The 21,688-nt window shown below is 36.2% G+C and overlaps 1 protein-coding gene across 4 annotated transcripts in view; it reads right to left on the bottom strand.

Annotated features, from left to right (window-relative positions):
* PDE7A (phosphodiesterase 7A) overlaps positions 1 to 21,688 on the bottom strand; it is a 90,252-nt gene that overhangs the window by 46,004 nt on the left and 22,560 nt on the right. For 3 of the 4 annotated variants that reach the window (XR_008550645.1, XR_008550646.1, XM_037505976.2), the window contains exon 2: positions 2,410 to 2,470. Coding sequence is in view for 2 of the 4 variants with exons in the window: in XM_037505976.2 (XP_037361873.1) it covers positions 2,410 to 2,470 (61 nt within the window). In the remaining 2 variants the exon portion in view is untranslated. Of the gene's footprint in view, positions 1 to 2,409; positions 2,471 to 7,807; positions 8,373 to 21,688 lie in introns of those variants that run through there. The other variant, XM_037505986.2, reaches the window with a different exon arrangement.

Raw genomic sequence — 21,688 nt, 5'->3', positions numbered from 1 at the left:
TGGTAGCCACAGTTCTGTAATCATATTTCAAGGGCTTGTTTTTGTGTTCCTTTGCTTTGTTTCTTTATATTCCACAGGAGTGAATTCTTCTGGTATTTGTCTTCCTCCTTCTACTTACTTCACTTAGCATAATCCCCTCCACTTCTGTTCATGTTGCTGCAAATGTCTACTTTTTTTTTAATAGCTGAGCAGTATTCCATGTATCTATATACCGCATCTTTCTTAATCCACTCATCTGTCTTTGGGCATGTTTCCACAGGTTGGCTATTGTAAATATTGCTGAAATGTACATAGGAGTGCATATACCCCTTGAATTAGTGTTTCTGTTTTCTTCCAGTAGATATTTGGGAGTGGGGTTTTGTATCACATGGATCTATTTTAATATTTTGAGAAGCTTCCACTGTGTTTTTCCATAGAAGATAGACTAATCTATTTTCCTTCCTGCAAACTATGAGGGTTCTTTGTTCTCCACACCTTCTTTATTCTCCACACCCTCACCAGTAATCTGGTCTTTTTGATATGGGCCATTCTCACAGGTGTAAAGCAGTATCTTATTGTGGTTTTGACTTGTGTTTCCCTGATAATATGTGAACATTTTTTTTCAAGTGCTTATTGGTAATCTGCATGGTTTTTTTTGGAGAAGTGTCTTTAGTTCCATTGCCCACTTTTGACTGGGTTGTTTTCTTTCTGTTGAGCAGTGTGAGTTCTTTGTACATGCTAAATATTAACCCCTTGTTGTATGAATGTGAAAATATTTTCTCCTATTCAGTAGGGTGCCTTTCTAATGGTAGTTTCTTTTGCTGTGCATAAGTTTTTGCTTTTGTTTTTAAAGATTTATTTATGCATACAAGAACTGGGGTACAGGCCAAAGATGGGGGGGTGAGAGGATTCACCAGAGTCACAGTGGGGAGGAGAAAAGGCAGATCTGAAATACACTGCTGAGGGGAGCAGTGGGCGAGAAAGGAGAGGTCTGCTGCACCATGTGGGTAGCTCCCTGGCTGGGGATCGAACTCATGCTGCAGTGGCTGCAGATAGCTCCAAAGGTTGCGTCTTAACCCCGTGCACCACTAGAGAGACCCTGTGCAGAAGATTTTTAATTTGATGTAGTCCCATTTGTTTATTTTTGCTTGTTTCCCTTGCCACTGTAATCAAGTTCTCAAAGACTTCACTGAAGCCAATGTGAACATTTTGCTTTTGTTTTATTCTGTTATTTTATTGCTTTAGGCTTTATACTCAAGTCTTTCAATTTTTCATTAATTTGTAATTGTAGATATGGCATGAGATAGTGGCCTAGTTCATTTGAGTTTTAGGAGAGTAAATCCTGAGTATGCACATAGAGCGATGAATAAAAAGGCTGAACATTTGTGGGAGGAAAATATGTACTAGAGCAGATTAACAAAGGCAAATAAGATACACAAGGTAAATTGAGGGGGGAAAAGAGCAAAAACAAGGCATTGGAAAACACTTAGGCTTTAGAGTATGAAAAGAAATTAGTGAAAGAGGCAAAGAAAAGACAGTACTTAAAGAATAAGATTGGCTCAGTATCAAAGCTGAGATTCTGAGCAAGAAGGAAGAAGTCATGGAAGACTTCTCTAAGAATCGATAAGTAAATTTGCCTATTACAATCTTAGTAGTACATTTTTAATAGTATGAATTAAAGTGCCAGGGATGAAGGAGCATGGGAATGAAGAGAGAGATCTAGCGAAGAGTGAGAGAAAGAAAACCATACATATATGCACATATATATTCATTTTATCTTGTAAACTTGAATAATGCATTAAAAATTTAAGAAGCAGGACTAGAAGACAAATGATTTTCCTTGCCAACTAAGTTACAGCAAAAATACATCCAGTGACAGGATTATCTGATCAGGTATTTCATGGTCTCATCTTTGTTCATATCAGCATGGACATCTTTAGTATTTAGCAACTCTACAAATCTAAAACTCTTTTTTAATTTTATTTTTTTAATTATTTAAAAAAATTTTTTACATCATTGTTCATTTTTAAACAATATTTGCTTCCCCCTCGCTCCCTCAGGAGTAGTCCCCATAGAGTTTCCTTCACCAATGTACCCATGCACCATTACCTCAGTCCCCTGTGCTCCTCCCTCACTCTCTCCCTCCCTCTGATCCCTCTCCCTCCTCCTCCCCTGCAGTATTTTTATGAAGAATATGCACACAATTTTAAATTATACCAATGACAGAGTTCTATTAAGACAGATACTTTCAATTACCTACAACTCTAAGTTGTAGGTCACATTGCATTCAATACAGGTTTTTCAACTGTAAGCCTCAAAGTAAAATTATTTCTGCTGCAAACACTGATGAAAAGCTACCTAACAAAAGATCTCTCAATCACAAGTAATAATAAATGAAATTAAATGACACTGATAATAAATAATGCTTACCTAGCATACGAATGTACAATGCGGTCTGATCAGAACTGTCATAGGAAATTGCGCCACGCCTCTAGGAAAAAAAAAAAACATTTTTTTAATGCATGATGAGTAAATGTGATCTAATATCCAATTCAACAAACATGTATCTATTGTTTTTGAAAGACTGTGCAAGAGAAATTAGATATGGTATCTATTCTTGAAATCTCTAGTCCTGAAGAAGAATTACAATATATCATGGTTAAGCATTACTATAAACATAGTTAGGAACATGCAGTAGGGTAGAATTTAACCTGATGGAGTAAGTCACACAAATCCATGTGAGGAAAGGCTTTCTGCAGGGGTAGACACAACTAAAGAAGAGATATGATCCAAGTACTATACTTAAAAGAATGAGTAGGGAGGCAAACAAGAATCATTAGACTTGTGAAGAAATCTATTATCTAGAAACAAAGAACAAAATGAAAACCAAATGGCCCAAAGGTTACAAAAAGTGAGAATTTTAAAATACATTATTAGAGTAATTAGAGATCTGAGAATACACTGGTTCTACAAAACAAAAATATTGGGCCACTGAAAGATTTAAAATTACATTTCATAATTAAAATATATAAAAATTTATCTTGCATCATTATTAATAGTCCCAAACTGCAAACAGCCTAAATGTCATCAACTAATGAATGGCTAAACATGGTATATCCATACAAAGGAATAATATCTATACATAAAAAGGAATGAAATAATGGGCCTCCCCGGTGGCGCAGCGGTTGAGTGCTGGGTTGCGAAGCTGCCCGCAGCCTCTCCAGCGCCGGTTCGATCCCCGGCCACCGGGCGAGGGTCCCACATGGCGCGCAGACCTCTCCTGCCGCCCGCCAGTCCCCTCAGCATTGTATTTCGTCACTCTGCCTGCTCTGCTCTCCCCTCTGGCTCTGGTGAATTCTCTCACCCTCCCGCGCATCTGACTGTACCCAGTGCTTGTATAAATAAATAATCTTTTTTTTTTTTTTAAAAAGGAATGAAGTAATGATATATGCTACAACATGCATTATCCTTGAGAACACTGTGTTGAAAGTACCACAGTGTATGCCACTAAAATAAAATGTCCAAAACAGGCAAATCCATAGGAATAAAAAGTATATTGGTGATTGCTACAAATTTGAGGGAAATGGGGAATAAAACCCAATGGGTATTAGTATTAATTAGAATTAACTGCAGCAATGATTGTACAACTCTGAACATACTAAAAATTATTGGATTGTGCCCTTCACATGGATAAACTGTACAGTATGTTAATTATATCTCAATTCAAGTTTTATATTAAAAATTGAAACTATTATTACTAAAACAAAAATATTTATAAGACCTAAAACACCCTCAGCAAGTTCTGCTAACTCTACCTTTCTCCATCTATATCTCAATTTCTTCATTCTGTCTCAGGCAACATCTCTCACCTGTATCCCTGCAATGATTTTCCTGCTGCATCTCTTGGCTCCCAGGCTACTCTTTACATAGAAGCAAGAGTGAGCATTTTAGCCACTGTTTTAAATCCTCCAGTGTCTCCCCATTGTACATAAAATAAACTTAAAATTCAAAGCTCTGATTTCTAAAAGCCTCAATGATCTCACTACTATTCATAAAATGAAAGGAAAAAAGAGTGTCTTATAAGATTAGAAATTATAAAGTGATAATAGTGTGGTAAGACATACAACTCACAAGGACGTGATAAACTGAAAAATAGAAAAGATGCTTGACTTCATGAGCAAAAGAGATGTACAATAAAACAAGAGATCACATTTACATATTGGATTAATGATCTTCCCTCTCAAAACTCTGGCATGAGATTTACAACTCAACACACTAGAACAAATGTCATGGAAAAAATATTTTTTTACTACTATTGTAAAGAAAATTTACTTTCTGTAAAGTCTTTACTGCCTGGATTCAGTATGCAAAACAAATCCTCAGTGATTGCCTCTAGGAAGACTGAGGGATAGAGAGGTAGGAGGAAAAGCTTTTAATGTTTATCTTCTGAATTTCACATGCCATTATATAATTATAAAAAATTAAAAGAATATACTACAAAGAAATCCATGAAGAAAAACAATCTCAAATACTAAGGAACTAAATGTTTCATGGTAGCAGTCACTGTAATCACTTGGTATTAAAAGACACCACTCACACCTGCTATTCCAATCTCTCCAAGACATGTAGCTTATTAGATTACAGGCCTCCCCTTAATACAATATTAGGGGAAAACCTAGTAAATTGGAGAGCACATACGTGGAAATAAATATTTCTATCAACCAAATCATATCAATGAAACTAGAGATATTATATAACAGCTTGTGCATACCTACAACCTGCTAGTGTCCAGTAACAACTTGGCAAACAGCTTTTTATTTTTTTTTTTAAATATTTATTTGTTTATTTATTTATACAAGCACTGGGTAGAGTCAGAAGCGCGGAAGGGTGAGAGAATTCACCAGAGCCAGAGCGGGGAGCAGAGCAGGCAGAAGGACTGAAGTACACTGCTGAGGGGAGCAGCGGGCGGCAGGAGAGGTCTGCGCACCATGTGGGACCCTCCTCCGGTGGCAGGGGAGCAGCTGGGGATCGAACTGGTGCTGCAGAGGCCGAGGGCAGCTTCGCAACCCAGCGCTCAACCGCTGCACCACCGGGGAGGCCCGCAAACAGCTTTTTAAAACATTAACCTAATATCTCTAACAGTCCTTTTTCTGAAGAATGTTGGAATACTATATTTAGTGTAGAAAGGGTATTTACTAAAACAATAACTAATTAGAAATGCAAAAATCATTTATTACTTCACTTATTAAGGACTGAGAAAGACTACAAACATCAACTCTTAAAATATGTCAAAAATTGACAAATGGACATAACCTAGATTATCCTACAACTACGATATACTAAATTTATTTTAAGGTAATCATTTTAGATTTATTTATAGAGGAAGTAATTTTAAGTATTAAAGTGGTAGGGCCTGTATAACTAATCATGAAAAACTGGCAAAGGGTAGAATTTAATTTCAAATATATAATAAGTTACATAGGAATATATTGAAAACATTCAAGTTATTCTATTCATTAAAGATTTAAGTAAGTCTGGTCCACAAATACCTTAAATGTTATACTAAATCAAAAGACATAACTCTTATGAAATAAATTCAAATGAGACAATTTTCTAAAATATGGACTTTAAAATATCTATCTGAATGCATCAATATTTCCCGAGTGAAAGTTATTCATTTATCTCCTGAGAGATCAAGATTAAAACAAACATTATTAAATTCTCTTACTAAGCAATCTAAGTAGGATAATCTGAAAAGTAACCTGTGTTAGAGAAATATACATAAATTGTGAACTGCAAAAATTTTTTTATTTTCATGTTATAATGGTTATTTTTCTTCAATTATAGATGCTTTATGCACTAACAGCAGCACAGATGTTACATGATTTTTTAAGATTGTCATTTTAAAAGTCATACTAGTAAAATTCTATTTTTAATAAAATTAGGAAAACAAAATTAATCAAAACCCTGTGTCACACTGTCAGTCATAAAACACTGAACTATCATCCACATTGCCACTTCATCTCACCAGTGAATGGAAATAACTGAGAAGCTTCTACTCGTGACTCTTCTAATTTAGCCATGCTGGGAACAGCTTGTAAAGCAAACTAGTATAGGTCAAAACATGGGCGAGGCCGAGCTAATCAGAAACTGACAGCTACAGCATAAACAAGTTAAACTGCAAGGTTCCAAAAGGATCCATGGCCACACAAACAGGAGTTCTGAGTGTCCTGTTAAGACACTCACCTGGAATCAGTCACTCTTCCACATAAGTTTTGACTTAAAAGGTTAAATGACAAAAGGTGTTTACAATATTAGTTAATACATAACTTTTTAAAGACAGATGTTTTCAAACTGAGCAAAGAATATTTTACGTGTCATTGTTTTTTTGTCTTGTTCAAGTTTTCCACTAAACTGATCTATTGTAAAGCATGTGTTCTCTTACATGGTAAAAGTAATAATATATTAACTATCACTTTTTGAGTCCCTACTCTGTGCCAGAAAAATGTGCCAGGTGCTTTTATACAAAAATCTCATTTAACCCACACAGGGCCTGTATAAGGTAGGTTTTATTGGACCCATTTTGTAGTTTAACATACTGATGGTCAAAGGCTATCTCACCCCATTTATTTAGTAGCACTAAATAATTTTTGGGGTAACATTACCAAAAAAATTAACATATTATTCAAATATTATCTTTTCCATTACTCTTCTCTATGCAAACAATACATTTTTAAAAAAATCACAAACATTAGCAGTCTATGTCTAAAAACTTATGTTTTGGTGATAAAAAAGGAAAAAGTATCTGTAAACATCCACAATTCAACTCATGTAGTACTAATATTATCTTGACCTTTATTCAATAATGTGGTAAGCTAATCTTTTAAAAAACAATGAGTAAATAGCTGTCAGTGCAACAAAATGCTTATAAAACAAGGATTTTAAAATTTTTGTACTTTAAGAGATTTCTTTAATCATTCACTAAGAAAACATGATCACTTCAAATAAAAGATAAGTATGCTTAAAATGTTATATTTAAATGTGAAACATTATGTATCAGGGATTAAAATCTTGCTTGAAAAAGAAATTTAGCTTTATTGAAGCTCTATGTTGCTTATTAAATAGCAGTAGCTTTACAAACTTAAAATTAATACTCTTCAATTTCTTAATACAGAAAGAATGCTGAATGGTAGGTGAAAGAATTATTTTTATGCAAATACAGATAAATTTTAAGTAATATTTTTAGTTTAGACTCATCTAAAGGGCAAATGATTAGCATCCCAGCAAACATTTCTCAAGTCTGATGTTTAGGATTCAACTTGAAAAACATACACAATCACATTACTTTTTTCCCCACCACACTGACTTAATTACAAGTCAGTCAAACAGTTTAGCAGCACAGGACCTTAGGAGAGGACACAATAGAGGATGGTATAAGTTTATAGCTGTTTAGAAATCTTTGATACTTTAAATATATTAGCATTAGTAAAGTCTATTTCCAAAGGAGACTGTTTAAGATATGTATAGCGAAAGCCTAATTTTGTGTAGTTATTTTAAAAGCTGAATTCCTTTAATCATAAAATTTTCTTTAAAGGAATGATACTGAGGAAAGCTACTTCAAAACTGATGAATGATGCCAGAAAAAAGAATAAGGTGGGAGAAGAAAAAAATGTTACACACAGTACTTTTAAGCTTCAAATAGCTCTTTTAAACTTACAGCTCTTTTAATCAGAGAAATTTAAAACTAAAACAAAACAAGAAATTTGATTATTTCATTCCAACCAAACTAATGATTAATGTCACAAGCCTAAAAATAAAGATGGCCTACCTTAGAGGCAATCCACTTGATAAGAACCAAGGCCAGACACCAGATCAGTGTAATTCCCATTGGATCACTCAAAAGCCCGCAACATAATCTTTCTCCTCTCCAGAGAGTAATGAGCAAGGAAGACTTGTTAGGCGTTTGATAACAACCAGCTGTCCCGAGACAGGAGAGGGGACACTGACTGCCTTGAACCTCAGGCAGCTGCCTTCAAACAAGGATCACCTGACTCCGCTGAGAATGCGCTGCCAGCAGACCTTCCTACCCAGCGCGTGCTTCATGTCACAACCCCAGAGTTGGGGTAGAACAGCATAAGGTTGGAAGAGGAAAGAAAAAAACTTTAGTGAAGGTCACCTAATAGTCTCACAAAAAATGTAGAGAGAAGAGGGTTCAGCTTAGCCCCGAACACTTCTAAAATCTTCACAGAATGCTTTGAAAACATTTCCTAAAAAAGTTTAGCAGTACTGAAAATTTCCTCATCTTGTGCACCAAGACCAACTTCACAGGTATAATGACCTGGCATTCAAAAATATCTATGCAATTCATTCTATCTTTTCAACTGTTAACACTGAATTTGTTCAACTTTATTTCCTTTAGATCTAGATTACTTTTCGTATGTTAGACTTGCACAAGTGTTGTCTGAGCAATTTAACATAATTCAGTCATTTTGGATTTGAGAAAGGCCAGTCTAACATAGCATTTTCAAATAATTAAAAGCATGTTACTTCCAAGTCCTAATTACAATCTTATTGTACAATATGTCTCATTTTTCTCTGGGCTGTGAATGAACTCTATGGACAAAGTGTACCAACATTCATCCATGTTCAGGATCTCAGAAGCTATGAGGCTGTGAATCGCAAGCCTTTCATGAAAATAGCAACTTATTTACTCAACTGTTACAACGTACCAAACCCTGTGCTAGATGACAGGGACAGAATCTTCAAGTAAAGACAGATGATTCGCTCTCCTGCCCTTGTGAAGCTTACAGTTTAGCCAGTTTACATTAATCAAAGGCTGCAAATAAACACGAAACTGCAACCATAACAAGCGTGAAAGACTGCTACCGAGGGGCTACAGTGGGGCTACAGCAGGCCGGAGCTCGGTAGGAGGACACTTGCAAGACCACGCAGGTTCAGGGAACAAAATGGGATTTATTTAATAAATGGGGGAAATAAAGAGTTCTCAAGGCCACAAGTGACCAGCTATCTCACCCCAGGTTGTGTCCACAGTTTACAAAAGTTCTAAACAAGAAGCCGCTCATCTAAGAGAGCACTGTCCCATCAACCAGGGCCCGGACCTCACGGCAGTTGGGCCAGCAGTAGGCCAGCCCCAACTCACCGCAGCTGGAGGCGCTACAGGCAGCCTGCAGCAAGTCTGAAGGTCAGGACGGACAGCACCAGAGGCAGCGCTGGACAATCAACAGCTCTCAAACAGTGACCCAGACACAGAGTGCCAGTCACCCATCAACAGTGCTGAGCAGCACTGCCAGTAGTGCCAGTGACTAGTAGGTGATATAAGATATGCTGGTGTTACAGCTCTTTGTGAATTATTGGCCCACATCAACAGCAGCTCTTTGGGCCACAAGGCCCGAAGCTTTTGGTGCTCCTTTCAGGCAGTGTCAGAACCAACCCAGAGGCAGGAGTGGCAGTCAGCCTCTGCAAAGCTCTTTGGCTTCTCTGTGAAGCTTTTTGGCTTTTCTTCCTTCGGAGGTTGGTTGCCAGATGCCGCTCTGTTCTTTGGAAGTCGGTACAGTGCTCCCTTCAAGAGTCTGAGAGACTCTTCTGAGAGCCCTCCTCAAGCATAGAGTAAGAAAGCGAGAGCGTACATCTGAGTTGGTCCCTCCCTTCCTTATATCTTCTTTCAGGGTCTCCCACCCACAAGTCTGATTGGACCATTTTCAATCTGATGGCTAATTGGACCATTTACCAACCAGCTCATAGCTCGCACCTGATGGGTCCGTTCTACGATCCAGGCACCAAACCGACAGGCCCCTCTACTGCCTGCAGCTGGAGGCAGCCACAAAGATGGTGCTGGCTCAGTGGGGCCTATGCTCCTCCCTGCAGCCCTGAACCAGGGCATGCCCTGGGGCAGCATGGTATGGGGGGGCCCACTGCTGCCCCCCCCCCACTACTGGCCTCTGCCTACCGCCTGAGCCCGAGCAGGTCCACTGGTGGCAGGCAGTAAAATGCCCCCTATCCACTGCTGCCTGGACTGCTCACAAGTAGTGCTCTGGCGCTCAGCCCCAGAGCAGGGGAATCTCTGGTTTCAAGTGCAGTGGAGCTAGTTAAAAGGCGAGGGTCTTCTTCCAAGAATCCCTGAATGTGAGTAAGGTGAAATGAAGAGGCAAGAATACCGAAGAGGACAGGAAGATGATCTGCACACACAGTTCCTTTATAACATGCAACACACAAAACCAAGCAGGGTAAGTAGGAGGGAAAGAACAACAGCAGAGGCCGTAATGCAGGATGAGGGCCAGAGTGGAGGCCCTGTGAATGATCTGTCTTTGTCTTAAAAGCTATTTCCAATCTACTGAAGAACTTCAGCAGGTTTTGGTCAAGTATAGTTAGGTGGGGGTCGCAGTTGGATGGGCACTGAAGAGGCCACTGCAGCAGTCCAGGAGAAAGTCCATCCCCAATTATAGGGATGGGGATGCAGAGAAGTGAACTGGTTTGAGGATTTTTCAGTACATTCCAGGACTGTGTCATGCATTGCAGTTCATGGGGAGACAAAGTTGTTTTCATATCAACAGTACACAAATGATGGTTCTAAATATTTGAAAATAGTGCAAATGCTAATGCTATTTTCAGGGCCTCTACTATTCCCTGCAACCCAGTAATGTTCCAGCAACCAAACTCAAGAGGATGTCTAGGAATAGGATAGAGTGGGAGAATGTATATTAGCTCAATTTTCATGAGAATTTGTGGTCATCTGCAAGGGGTCGCATACTGGGCCAGTGGCTACATGGGCTTGCGGTCATAAATTCCATTCTAACCTGGGCTGCATACTCCAAATGAGAACACCAGGGCTACTTCTCATTTTCATACTTTCCTTGCAATCAGCTGCTAAAAAAGAATTTAGTCTGTAGAAGCAAATATAATAATGCTACGTTTGACACAGTTAATATTTTTATAAAATGTCTTTGGTCAACAATTGCATTTTCTTTAAACCAAAAAGAAAAGGATTGAACAAGAGAAAAAGGACAGAATCAGAAATGAGACAGGGAAACACAGAAGTGAGCAAGCCTGAAAGTTCTCTTGTTTAAGTGAACTTCTGCTGAAATTATTTCCATGATTTCAAAACTCTACTGGGTTTGAAGATAAGGACTTGGGTTTATTTCTGAGCTTCAATGCCAAGAGTGGCCCTAGTGAAGTCACTACCTCACTGAACCTTATTCCCACCCCCCTCACAGGAGTTAAGTAATATCTATAAAAGGTGGCCTAGCTCAGAGTTGGCTCTCAATAAATTTTAGCTAAATCAAATATTTAAGACCTAAGAATGATAAAAATTGAGTGTCACCTCAACTCTAGGCTTAACAATTCACAGTGGCCCATGAGGGGAACCTGCACCACTAGTTCCCTGGGACACCTTCTCTGGACCCTAGCAGGGCTGGGGTCTTGGCTTTCATTTTTATACTAATGCAGCGTTAGTTCTCTAACATGTTCCCCCACACCCTAGCATTCAATTTTTAAATATCCATTACAATGTCTGACACTAAAATAAAGAGGGAAGAAACAAGCCTTTCAGATCAGAAAATTACCTATTTGTGTAAAAATAGGTATTGACTTTGTAATCACAGCTATTTCATTGTTAATGACACATATACACTACAAGAATGTTTCAAAAATCTTAGGCAGTAAGTTTTTCTTAAAAGTACATCTAACTTTCTTAATGGCATGATCTTAATGAGTCAGTTTTCTATTTTAAGATCATATATTTACTAATTTATCTTGACAAATATCAGGTTTCTCTTAATAGTAAAAAAAAGTTAAGTAAGATGAAACAAGAACAAAAGTGGTTATCAATAAGTATAAACACTCCTTTATATAATCTTTATTTCTTAAATAATCCTCCTAAAAAATCTTTCCAGAGTTAAATCATGCATATAAATCATGTCTACAAGGAAATAATTGCCTCTTTTAGACTAATAACAAATATGTTCTTTTACATTAACTTCCCCCCTATGTCTCAAGTCTTAGAGAAACGTAGAAAGGTGACACAAATCACTTAACTGTACTAAAAATTAATGCAAAGGATGCAGCTAAAACTGAATTTGGTACTGTAAGAAGAAAAAATGTTTTACTGTTCTGGGGCTTATAAACCTAATATCTGAAAAATTATTATATGCAGACCTCACTATTTTAGGACTGTAATCAATAGAAAGAAAAGGTATATGTCTTAGAGAAATAATCCAAGCACAAATTTTTATCCCTGGGGCTGTCTGCCACCCACAGGACACCTGTCAATCTTGGCAATAACTTTTAGCTCCCCATATAGAGACTCAGCATGTCTCTCTTGACCGAATTAGGCTAACCTCATCTGCATTGACATCAGAGTATATAATTCTGGAATCTCATGGACAGGAATAGCCTACCCCACAGTTCTTTATATAAATATAATGTCTGTAGAAAACTATAACCAAATTCATAATGTGAACACTAAAAAAAAAAAACCCTCTAATTAAACTTTTACCATTTTGAATTCCAGCCAATTTTAATAACAATAAACCAGGGTAGGTATTTTGTTTCTTTTACTTCATACCAGGTTTTATTGTCTTCAATTGATGTGAATTTTAAGAGAGATGAAACTTACCAAAAAGTTAAGCTTTGATAACTAACAAAAATTGTTTTAAAACTATGGCAACATGGAGATTTTACCAATCAATTGAGACCTTTGTGTCATACTACTGTATAGTTCTGAATTTAGCATTCTGTTAATCATATCCTAGTACTGAATGACAATGAGCATGTGATTAGTCTTAGCAGGAAATAATAAAAACACCATGATATTTTACAAATATGAAAGTCCAGAAAACAACATCTTATGGTAGTAAAAGAACTTAAGAGATTTTCTTATGGATCCACTGTTTGTACTATTAAAAAAAAAATATGTAGAAAAATGGAAGTGATCACAATTTCTAGAGGGAAGAAAGTAGCAGTGTAGATCCCAGAATTATGGAGTTTGGACTCAGAAAAGAAGCACACAATGTGTACATTCTTAAGTGCAAGGTTACCAGTATATTCTATGAGGGGAATATCAGAATCATGGGACACCTTAATTTCAAAAAAGCTTCAGAAATCTCCAATGATATCTTTAAGAACAAAACAGAGTATGTGAATCCCATACTACAGTTAAACAGACTTCTAGCCCACCAAATAAACATATCCAGAGATTAAGTACTTGAAACCAAACTAGTGGAATTCTAAAGGTCACCAACAAAACTCTACATTTGAACATGTCTTATTCCACAGTTTATTGATTAGGGTGCAGATCATATAAATGCATATCAAATCTGCAAAACAAAACACATTGTATATGCATGTTTTCTTTAAAAATAACCTTGAAAAAGAAAGTATACATCTTGATATAAAATGAAAGAAAGTTTAAAAACAGTTTCCTTTAAAAAATAAAGGCGAGACTGTTTAAACTCTAAGTGAATAAGAGACAATAATAAAAGGCAATCTTAGGAGGCACCAATAGATAAGAATTAGATCAAGGATGCTCCATTATCCTCACTATAGACCCATTTATAAGAGTGAGTTCAGTTCTGAATATGACACTGGAAAATACATACATACATATTTTAAACTGCAGATAAGAATAATAAAAATGAATTGAGCTATCAGGCAATGAAATAAAAAGAGGGACAAATAGGTGTTAAACTTTTCTTGTATCAAATAATTGGAGGCTAGCTTTATTCTGTGAAATTACAGAAGGAAGAAGTAAGGCCAATGGGCAGAAGTTTGTGGAAAATAGAATTTGGTTCAATATTATTGTCTAAGAACTTTGTACAATCCATAAGAAAATTCCATAATTAGAACCACGTAAATTGAAAGGAGGTGTTTCAGTGGCGCAGTAGTTGAGCACTGGGCTGCGAAGCTGCCCACAGCCTCTGCAGTGCCAGTTTGATCCCCGGCCACCGGCGAGGGTCCCACATGGCGCGCAGACCTCTCCAGCCTCCCGCTGCTCCCCTCAGCAGTGTACTTCATCATTCTGCCTGTTCTGCTCCCCACTCTGGCTCTGGTGAATTCTCTCACCCTCCTGCGCTTCTGACTGTACCCAGTGCTTGTATAAACAAATAAATAAATCTTTAAAAAAAAATAATAAAAGACGTGGTGGTATAAAAAAAAAAAAAAAAAGAAAGGAGGTGTTTCAAACTAGCTTCTATCAAGGAGGTTGTGGGGCAGGCTAGAACAAATACCCTTCAAGGGCTTTGCCAATTCTAAGATTCCACAATATAATATATAATTGACTCAATTTAATAATCAAAGGGGACTTTCTAAGAAATTACTGTTATTAAAAGCTCTTCAATAAAAAATTCATTCACCACTACACCCCACAGGCCTAGCTATGCTGAATTCCTAAAGCTACTTGAACAACTAAATGGTCACTGATATTTATCTTACAAGACAATTTTTTAAATGAGAACTATTTGTAGGTAAGGGAGAAAAAGTCACCTTCTGAACAGACTATAGCTTTTGAGTAAATATATATCAAAATATTTATAACAAAGCCACCAAAGACAAAAAAATACGAAACTCTAGAGAGATTAGACAGATTTTTAAAAGAAAATTGCTGAGTAAGAATGGCAATTATTCTCCTCAATTCAGTAAAAGCACAAAAAATTTCTGAAGTTTACATGGCACACTGAAATGAATGAGCACTATTTCATCTCACATAAAGAATTTCAATGGAGAGAGAAAACAAAGAGATTATGAGATTGCCAGTATGAAGTAAGGAGGATTTAATGTAAAAAAGACAAAATCCTTGTCCTCGCACAGCTAAGATTTTTGTGAGGGGCCACTAACAATCACCACAACAAGTCATTACAATTATAAACAAGTGTAAGATGCTATGAGTACCAACTATGACACCTAACCCATGATTCTGTAGTATCAAGGAAGATAACTAGGAAAAGGTGGCATGTAATCTGACCCTTAAATGATGCAAAGAATTTGTCACATAGGAGGCAAGGAAAAGATCTTCAGGCAGAAAAAGCAGTATGTGCAAGTATCAGAAGTAAGCAAAATCAATGTCAACTAATAACATGAACAAGGGTTAAGAAATGACAGGTCTGGTACTGGACTAGCCTTCCCATCATGAATAACTAGAAAGAGGTTTTCTATATGAAACACTGTTTTCAGATGTTAAACAAGTAGTATAGGACTTTGATTCCTGCGGGAAGAGGGTAAAACACAGCAAGCCCTATACTTGCCCAGGCTTTTTCTTGAAGGGTAGCTACCAAACACAAGAGCACTGCAAAGTAACCCTGCTAGAGCACATCAGTCTCACACAGCTAAGGACACAGAGACTGGAATTCAGGGAGGCTGAGGCATTGAGAATTTGCTCGGCTAAGTGCCAGAGAGGATGAGCTGTGAAGATAATAGGCTCCAAAAATCTGAAAGTGGGTCCCATGAATCTTTGGCTGAATACTAAACTGAGCATGGGTAAGATGAGGCCGCCTAAGACAAAGAAAAGAGTAACTACAAGGAAAAAAACAACTATAGGGGAGTTGGAAGACATCTTAAGAGTTCTCATAGGAGACCTGGAACATCTAGAGACCCCAGAAATGTCATACCTTAGAACGGCAAAACTAGTCCATTCAATGCAGAGAGTTCTGTTGGACAGCACTGTTCTAGACCCACAGTAACAAAGCTTAGACTATTCCTAAAAGGGTCAGGCTGATTCACTATGTAATTAAATTACATAGTTTTTAAAAGTTGACAAATCAAAAATTACAAATTAGGAGAATAAACAAGAAAATGTAACTCCAAACCAGGACAGGGGGGTGTGGGAAGACAATTAAAAAGAAAACAAAAGCAATCAAGATTATGGAATTAGTATACAAGGACTTACTATACAATAAAAGGTCAAAAAGCTTTTCTATTAAGATCAGTAACAAGACAAGGCTACCCACTTCCACCACAGCACTGTAAGTCCTGGTCAGCACAATCAGATAAGAAAAAGAAATAAAAGATGTCAGAATTGAAAACAAAGATATAAAAATATGTCTATAGATGACATGATTTTATATATAGAACATCCTAAAGACTCCACCAAAATACTATCAGATTATAATCTATGACATGAATTCAGTAAAGTGCAGGATACAAAATAAATATATAAAAATCAGTAGCATTTTTACAGACTAAACAAATTCTCTGAAAAAGAAATATAGAAAATGATAGCATTTACATAAGTATCACAGGTAATAAAATAGTAGGGAGTGAATTTAACCAAGGATGTGAAGAATCACTACACTGAAAACTATTAAGATACTGATAAAAGTAATTGAAGATAACACAAATAAATGAAAAGATATCTTATGCTTATAGATAAGAAGAATTAATACAGTTAAAATGTCCATATTACCCAAAGCCATGTATAGATTAAATACAACCCCTATCAAGATTTCAATGATTTTTTTATAGAAGTAGAAAAAAAAATTTGTATGGAATCACAAGAGATGATGAAAAGCTAAAACAACACTGAGAACAACAAACAAAAGCAGCAGGCATCACACTTTCTGATTTGAAGTAATCAAAACAGCACAGTACTGACATAAAAATGGGTAAATAGACCAATGAAATACAACTGAGCACCCAGAAATAAACCCATGCATATATGGTCAACTGATACTTGATGGGAACCCAAGAATATTCAATGGAGAAAAGACATTCTCCTTAATAATGGTGCTTGGAAAGCTGGACATTCACATGTGAAAATATGAAAATAGACCCTGTCTTACACACTTCACAAAAATTAACTTGAAATGAATCAGAGACTTGAATGTAAGACCTGAAATAAAAAAATCTCCCAGAAGAAAACACAGAAAAATGCACCTTGAAATCAATATTAGCAATAACTTTTTGGATATGATATCTAAAACACAAGAAACAAAATCAGAATTAAATAACTATAACTACATAGAACTAAATAAATGAACATCAACAACACAAAAGACAACAGAATAGAAAAAACATTTGTACATATAACTGATGAGAGATTAACATCCAAAATACTTAAAGAATGCAATGGCAAAATAGTCAAACAATCCAATAAATGAATGAGCAAGGGACCTAAACAGACATTTTTCCAAAGAAGATATATGAATAAACAAGTCTATGAAAAGTTGTTCACCATCACTGATCATTGGGGAAACGCAATCAAAACCACAGAGATAATCACCTGTGTCAGAGATTTCTGCACTGCAATGTTCACAGAGTGTTACTGAGAATATCCAAGACACAGAAAACAGACTAAGTGTCCACCAAGGAATAAATGGATAAAGAAATTGTGAGGAACAACACACATACACACATGCACAAGCACACATACAGCAATACTATTCAGCCATAAAAATGGCTGATGGATGTTGCAAACATCTATTTGCAACAATATGAATAAACCTTATGGGCATTATGCTAAATGAAATAAATCAGATAAAGACAAATATTGCACGATATCACTTATATGTGGAATCTGAAAAAAACAAGCTCATAAAGAGATCAGATTTATTGCAGGGGGGGGAATAGTAAAGGGAAGGGAAAATGGATGAAGGTGGTCAAAAGAGAAATAAGTACATGGCACATATGTATGATGATGTATGACAATGTGACTAAAATTAACACTCTTGTTTGGTATTATGAAAATTGTTAAGAGAATGAACCCTAAGAGGTCTCATCATTTGAGAAAATTATTTGTTCTTGTTTCTTTTACCTTTGTTAATGTTAACCAAATTTATTGTGATCATTTTACAATATATGTAAGTGAAAGTATTATACTATACACCTTATTAGTGCTGTATGTCAATTATAACTGAAGAAAACTGAAAAAGAAAAATTACTGTAAATATATTCCAAGATTTAAAGGAAAACATGAACACAATAAAACGAATTGCAACTTAAAAAAAAATGGATCCCATCTATAACTCAAAAATACAGTATCTAAAATTAAAAATTCACTGTTGAGTTCAACAGCATACTAAACACTGTAGGAGAGCAACAAAATTGGGCCTCCCCTAGTGGTCCAGGTGGTTGATTGCCAAGCTGTGAATCTGTCTGCAGCCTCTGCAGCGCTGGTTTGAAACCCAGCCGGCCGGCGAGGGTCCCACATGGCATAGCAGACCTCTCCTGTCTCGCCCGCTGCTCCCCTCAGCAGTGTATTTTGTCAGTCTGCCTGTTCTGTTCACTGCTCTGTCCCTGGTGAATCCTCTCACCCTCCCGTGCAATCTGGCTGTACCCCGGTTCTTGTATAAAAATAAATAAATCTTAAAAAAAGAGAGAGCAATAAAATAACCTAAACATGTTTCAAATTTGATGGCAATTATCAATCTAGACAGTACAGTTCTCCAATGTTAACCCCTCATCATTCCCAATTTCTTACTCTAACTATATTAAACTTACTTTGTGGGTAGGAGTGGTTAGATTTTGTTTCTCTTTTTGGTATTTCAATTTGCAGTTTTAGTAGATATGTATACCCATACAACTAATATCCCAATCGAGGTGTAAGATACATAGAAACTAATAGACTTAGTCAATCATATTAAGGAGTCTGAAATGTCTAAAAAGGATAAAAGTGAAACCACAAAAAGGTTTTAGTTAGGAAAATAATGTATAAACTGTATTTTAGAAAAATATAGTGGTTCCCACTTTGTAGAATGGAACAATACAGTGGGAAACTTTTAGTCTTCAGGGAGATTAGTAAGAAGCCTGTTGCCTTAGTCCAGAATGAGATGATGGCTCAGATTAGGGTAGTGGTCATGGGAATAAAGACAGGAGATGCAATTAAAGAGATTTATTTTCTTTAACATTTCTGGGGAGAGTTAAGTGCCCCAGAGACAAATAAGTGGAAGTTTTCATTTAGTAACTGGGCTTGCGGGTGTCCAGGTCTTGAAACAGGTGTGCTGGAAAGAGGGATCTGGGAATAATCCTCTCCTAATTATGACCATATGGTAAGATTACCCAAGGAGAGAAGTAGTTGAAATCAAAATCTTTAGGCTCACAAACAGAAGGGGACTGGCAGGGCAAAAGGCCAAAATACAGTAATGGTAACTATTCAAACTAAATAGCTAACACCCCATGTAATCTTTTTTTCTGTCTTACACTTTATAGTGTCCTTTCCTTTTGACATCTCAGAAATGTTAAAGCCAATTAGAAACAGCTTTAAATACATACAAAAGCAAGTAGCAAAAAGGCCATTACTCAACAAATCTCAAATTGAATTCCCTCTAGGGTTTAAAGTTTCTTCCAGACTGTGTTAGAGAAAGAATGGGTTTTAACACCTTCTCCCCAACCCCCAATCTAGGTTTTTCTAGTTTCTTTAGAAGACTGGAAGCAAGATATAGTAGCTAATATAAAAAGTTTTCCATCCAGTTCTGTAATGGGCACAGATTTGGAAGAAACGACGAGGAATAAATTGTAGCTAGCCAAGAAAAAACCCTGTCTTCCTATTAACTGCTATTATTTACTAGGTGAGGTAAATGAATCTGTTCTGCAAAGTCTCTAAATCACTTCCATTTCCAACAGTGGACTAATTTGGAGAACTGACCCTATCACTAAAAACAAATAAAAATGTTAGAATGTATATACTGAAATGAATCCATGAGGTGGTAAGAAAATAAGGAATACTCAGGCAAAAACTAAGTAAAAGCAGGCATGCATAAACCTAAGCAGAGCACTGAGGTTGGCTTTCACTTCAAGGTCAAAGTAAAGTGGGTGAAGGTGAGCTTTAGGTTTTTCACAACCTTGGATATATGGAACAATAAAAAATAAAGACCAAAGCTAGGAGTCTGGCAAAGTATAGAGTACTTCCCAGTAATTATTATTTATGGAATACAATAATAATAATAATTACATTCTGTGTTCATTTAAAAAAACAGCTTCAATCTGATCCTGTGTAATTTTACAAGAATCAGCTAGAACTGTATAAAAATGCATGCAGGCTGGCAAAAAGATGTCTCTTTTAGATTTGCTACCACTTTGATGGTCTTAACTGCAAAGGAAATTAAGACTAATTCTACGTTAAGGTTTTCTATCTAGAACAATATCTAAAAAGAAGTTTAATAAGTTTCAGGAAAAAAAACTATTTTCTCTTAAATTAACACTACTTGTTTACATTTAATAAAAAGAAGAGAACATGAAGTCTTCTATTCTTAGCATATATAATTAAAATGCCTTGTTTAAAATAGAACAGACAGAATTAAAAAGGCAAAAATAACCTTTATTTTTCATTTAAGTACATATTCTTCAAAAGAATTGCATTTATAATCAACGGACAATAAAGACATTTGAAAATTTACATCACCTAACACTGATAAAACTCTCACTTTAAAAAAATATTTTCTTCTAAGAGAGAAAATAGAAGAGGTTACAGGAGCTGGAGAAAAAATGGCCTGTTAGAGTTTAATGGGTAACAGTTTGTGTGTGGCATGAAAAGAACTTTGGGAAATGGATGGTAGTGATGATTGCACAGTATTGTGAATGTACTTGATATACATTTTAAAATGGTCAAAATGATAAATTTTATGCTAGCTGGATTACAGTACAATAAAAAATAAGAAAAATGTTTCATCTAATTTTCATTCAAGTTTGGAATTTTCAAATCTGAAATTCATGCAAATATTCTCTTTAATACTGTATCAAGGGAGCCTATGTTTGGGGTCACTGACCAAGGATTCAAACACAGGTTTACTCTGCCTAATAGTGGAATCTTGATCAAAGTGTATTCTGAAAGTGTGTTCTAAACCTGGATAATGGGAAAGTACTTGGCATAAAGCTGTAGTGAGAATCAAAATAAATAAGGTATGTATAAAAATAACTTCACCAAAATGTTTTTATCCCATTTTCCAACAGTCCAAATGAAGTTATTTACTAAAATTTACAAAGCTTTAAAAATTATCCAAAATCCACTAGCCAGAGCTTTGAAAATATATTCAGGCATATCAAAGACTTGATTCAAATTCCCTTTTAAAATTAATTTTAATTTTACATTTCCACACATATTTCCTGTTTAAAAGTTGATATAACATTGGTTTACAATACCGTGTTTTAGGGGTCTAAGTTCACACCTCTTCAAACATATGTTTATCATACTATGCCCACCAACCAGACCTTCAATCTTTACTATAGCCCACTGGGTCCCCTCCAACTTCTACCCACACCCTTTCCCTAGAAGCCTCAGTTCTGTAGTCAGTTTTCAAGGGTTTGTTTTGACTTGGTTTTGTCTGTTCCTTTGCTTTGTTTGTGTATATTCTACATGAGTGAAATTATCCTTTGTCTTTCTCCTTTTGAATTATTTCACTTAGCATAATCTCCTCCAGTTCCAATCATGATGTAAATGGCAAAATTTCACAGCCGAGTAGTATTCCCCTGTCTATACATACACCTGCCTGCCTTTATCCACTCATTTGTCACTGGGCACTTAGATTGCTTCCATAACTTGGTTATTGTAAATAATGCTGCTGTGAACACTGGAGTGTATATATCCCTTTGAATTAATGTTTCTGTATTTTTCAAACAGATATCTAAGAGTAGAATTGCTACAGCAGACAGATCTATTTTTTAATATTTTGAGGAACCTCCATAATGTTGTCCATGGGGGCTGGACCAGTCTACATTCCCAACACCCTCACCAACATGTGTTTGTTTCTGGTGTTTTTAATATAGGCCA

This window comes from Talpa occidentalis, unplaced genomic scaffold (assembly GCF_014898055.3).
Source record: "Talpa occidentalis isolate TD23 unplaced genomic scaffold, MPIMG_talOcc4v2.1, whole genome shotgun sequence".
NCBI classification, from domain to species: Eukaryota; Metazoa; Chordata; class Mammalia; order Eulipotyphla; family Talpidae; genus Talpa; species Talpa occidentalis.
This window is presented reverse-complemented; position numbering and strand designations above follow the sequence as displayed.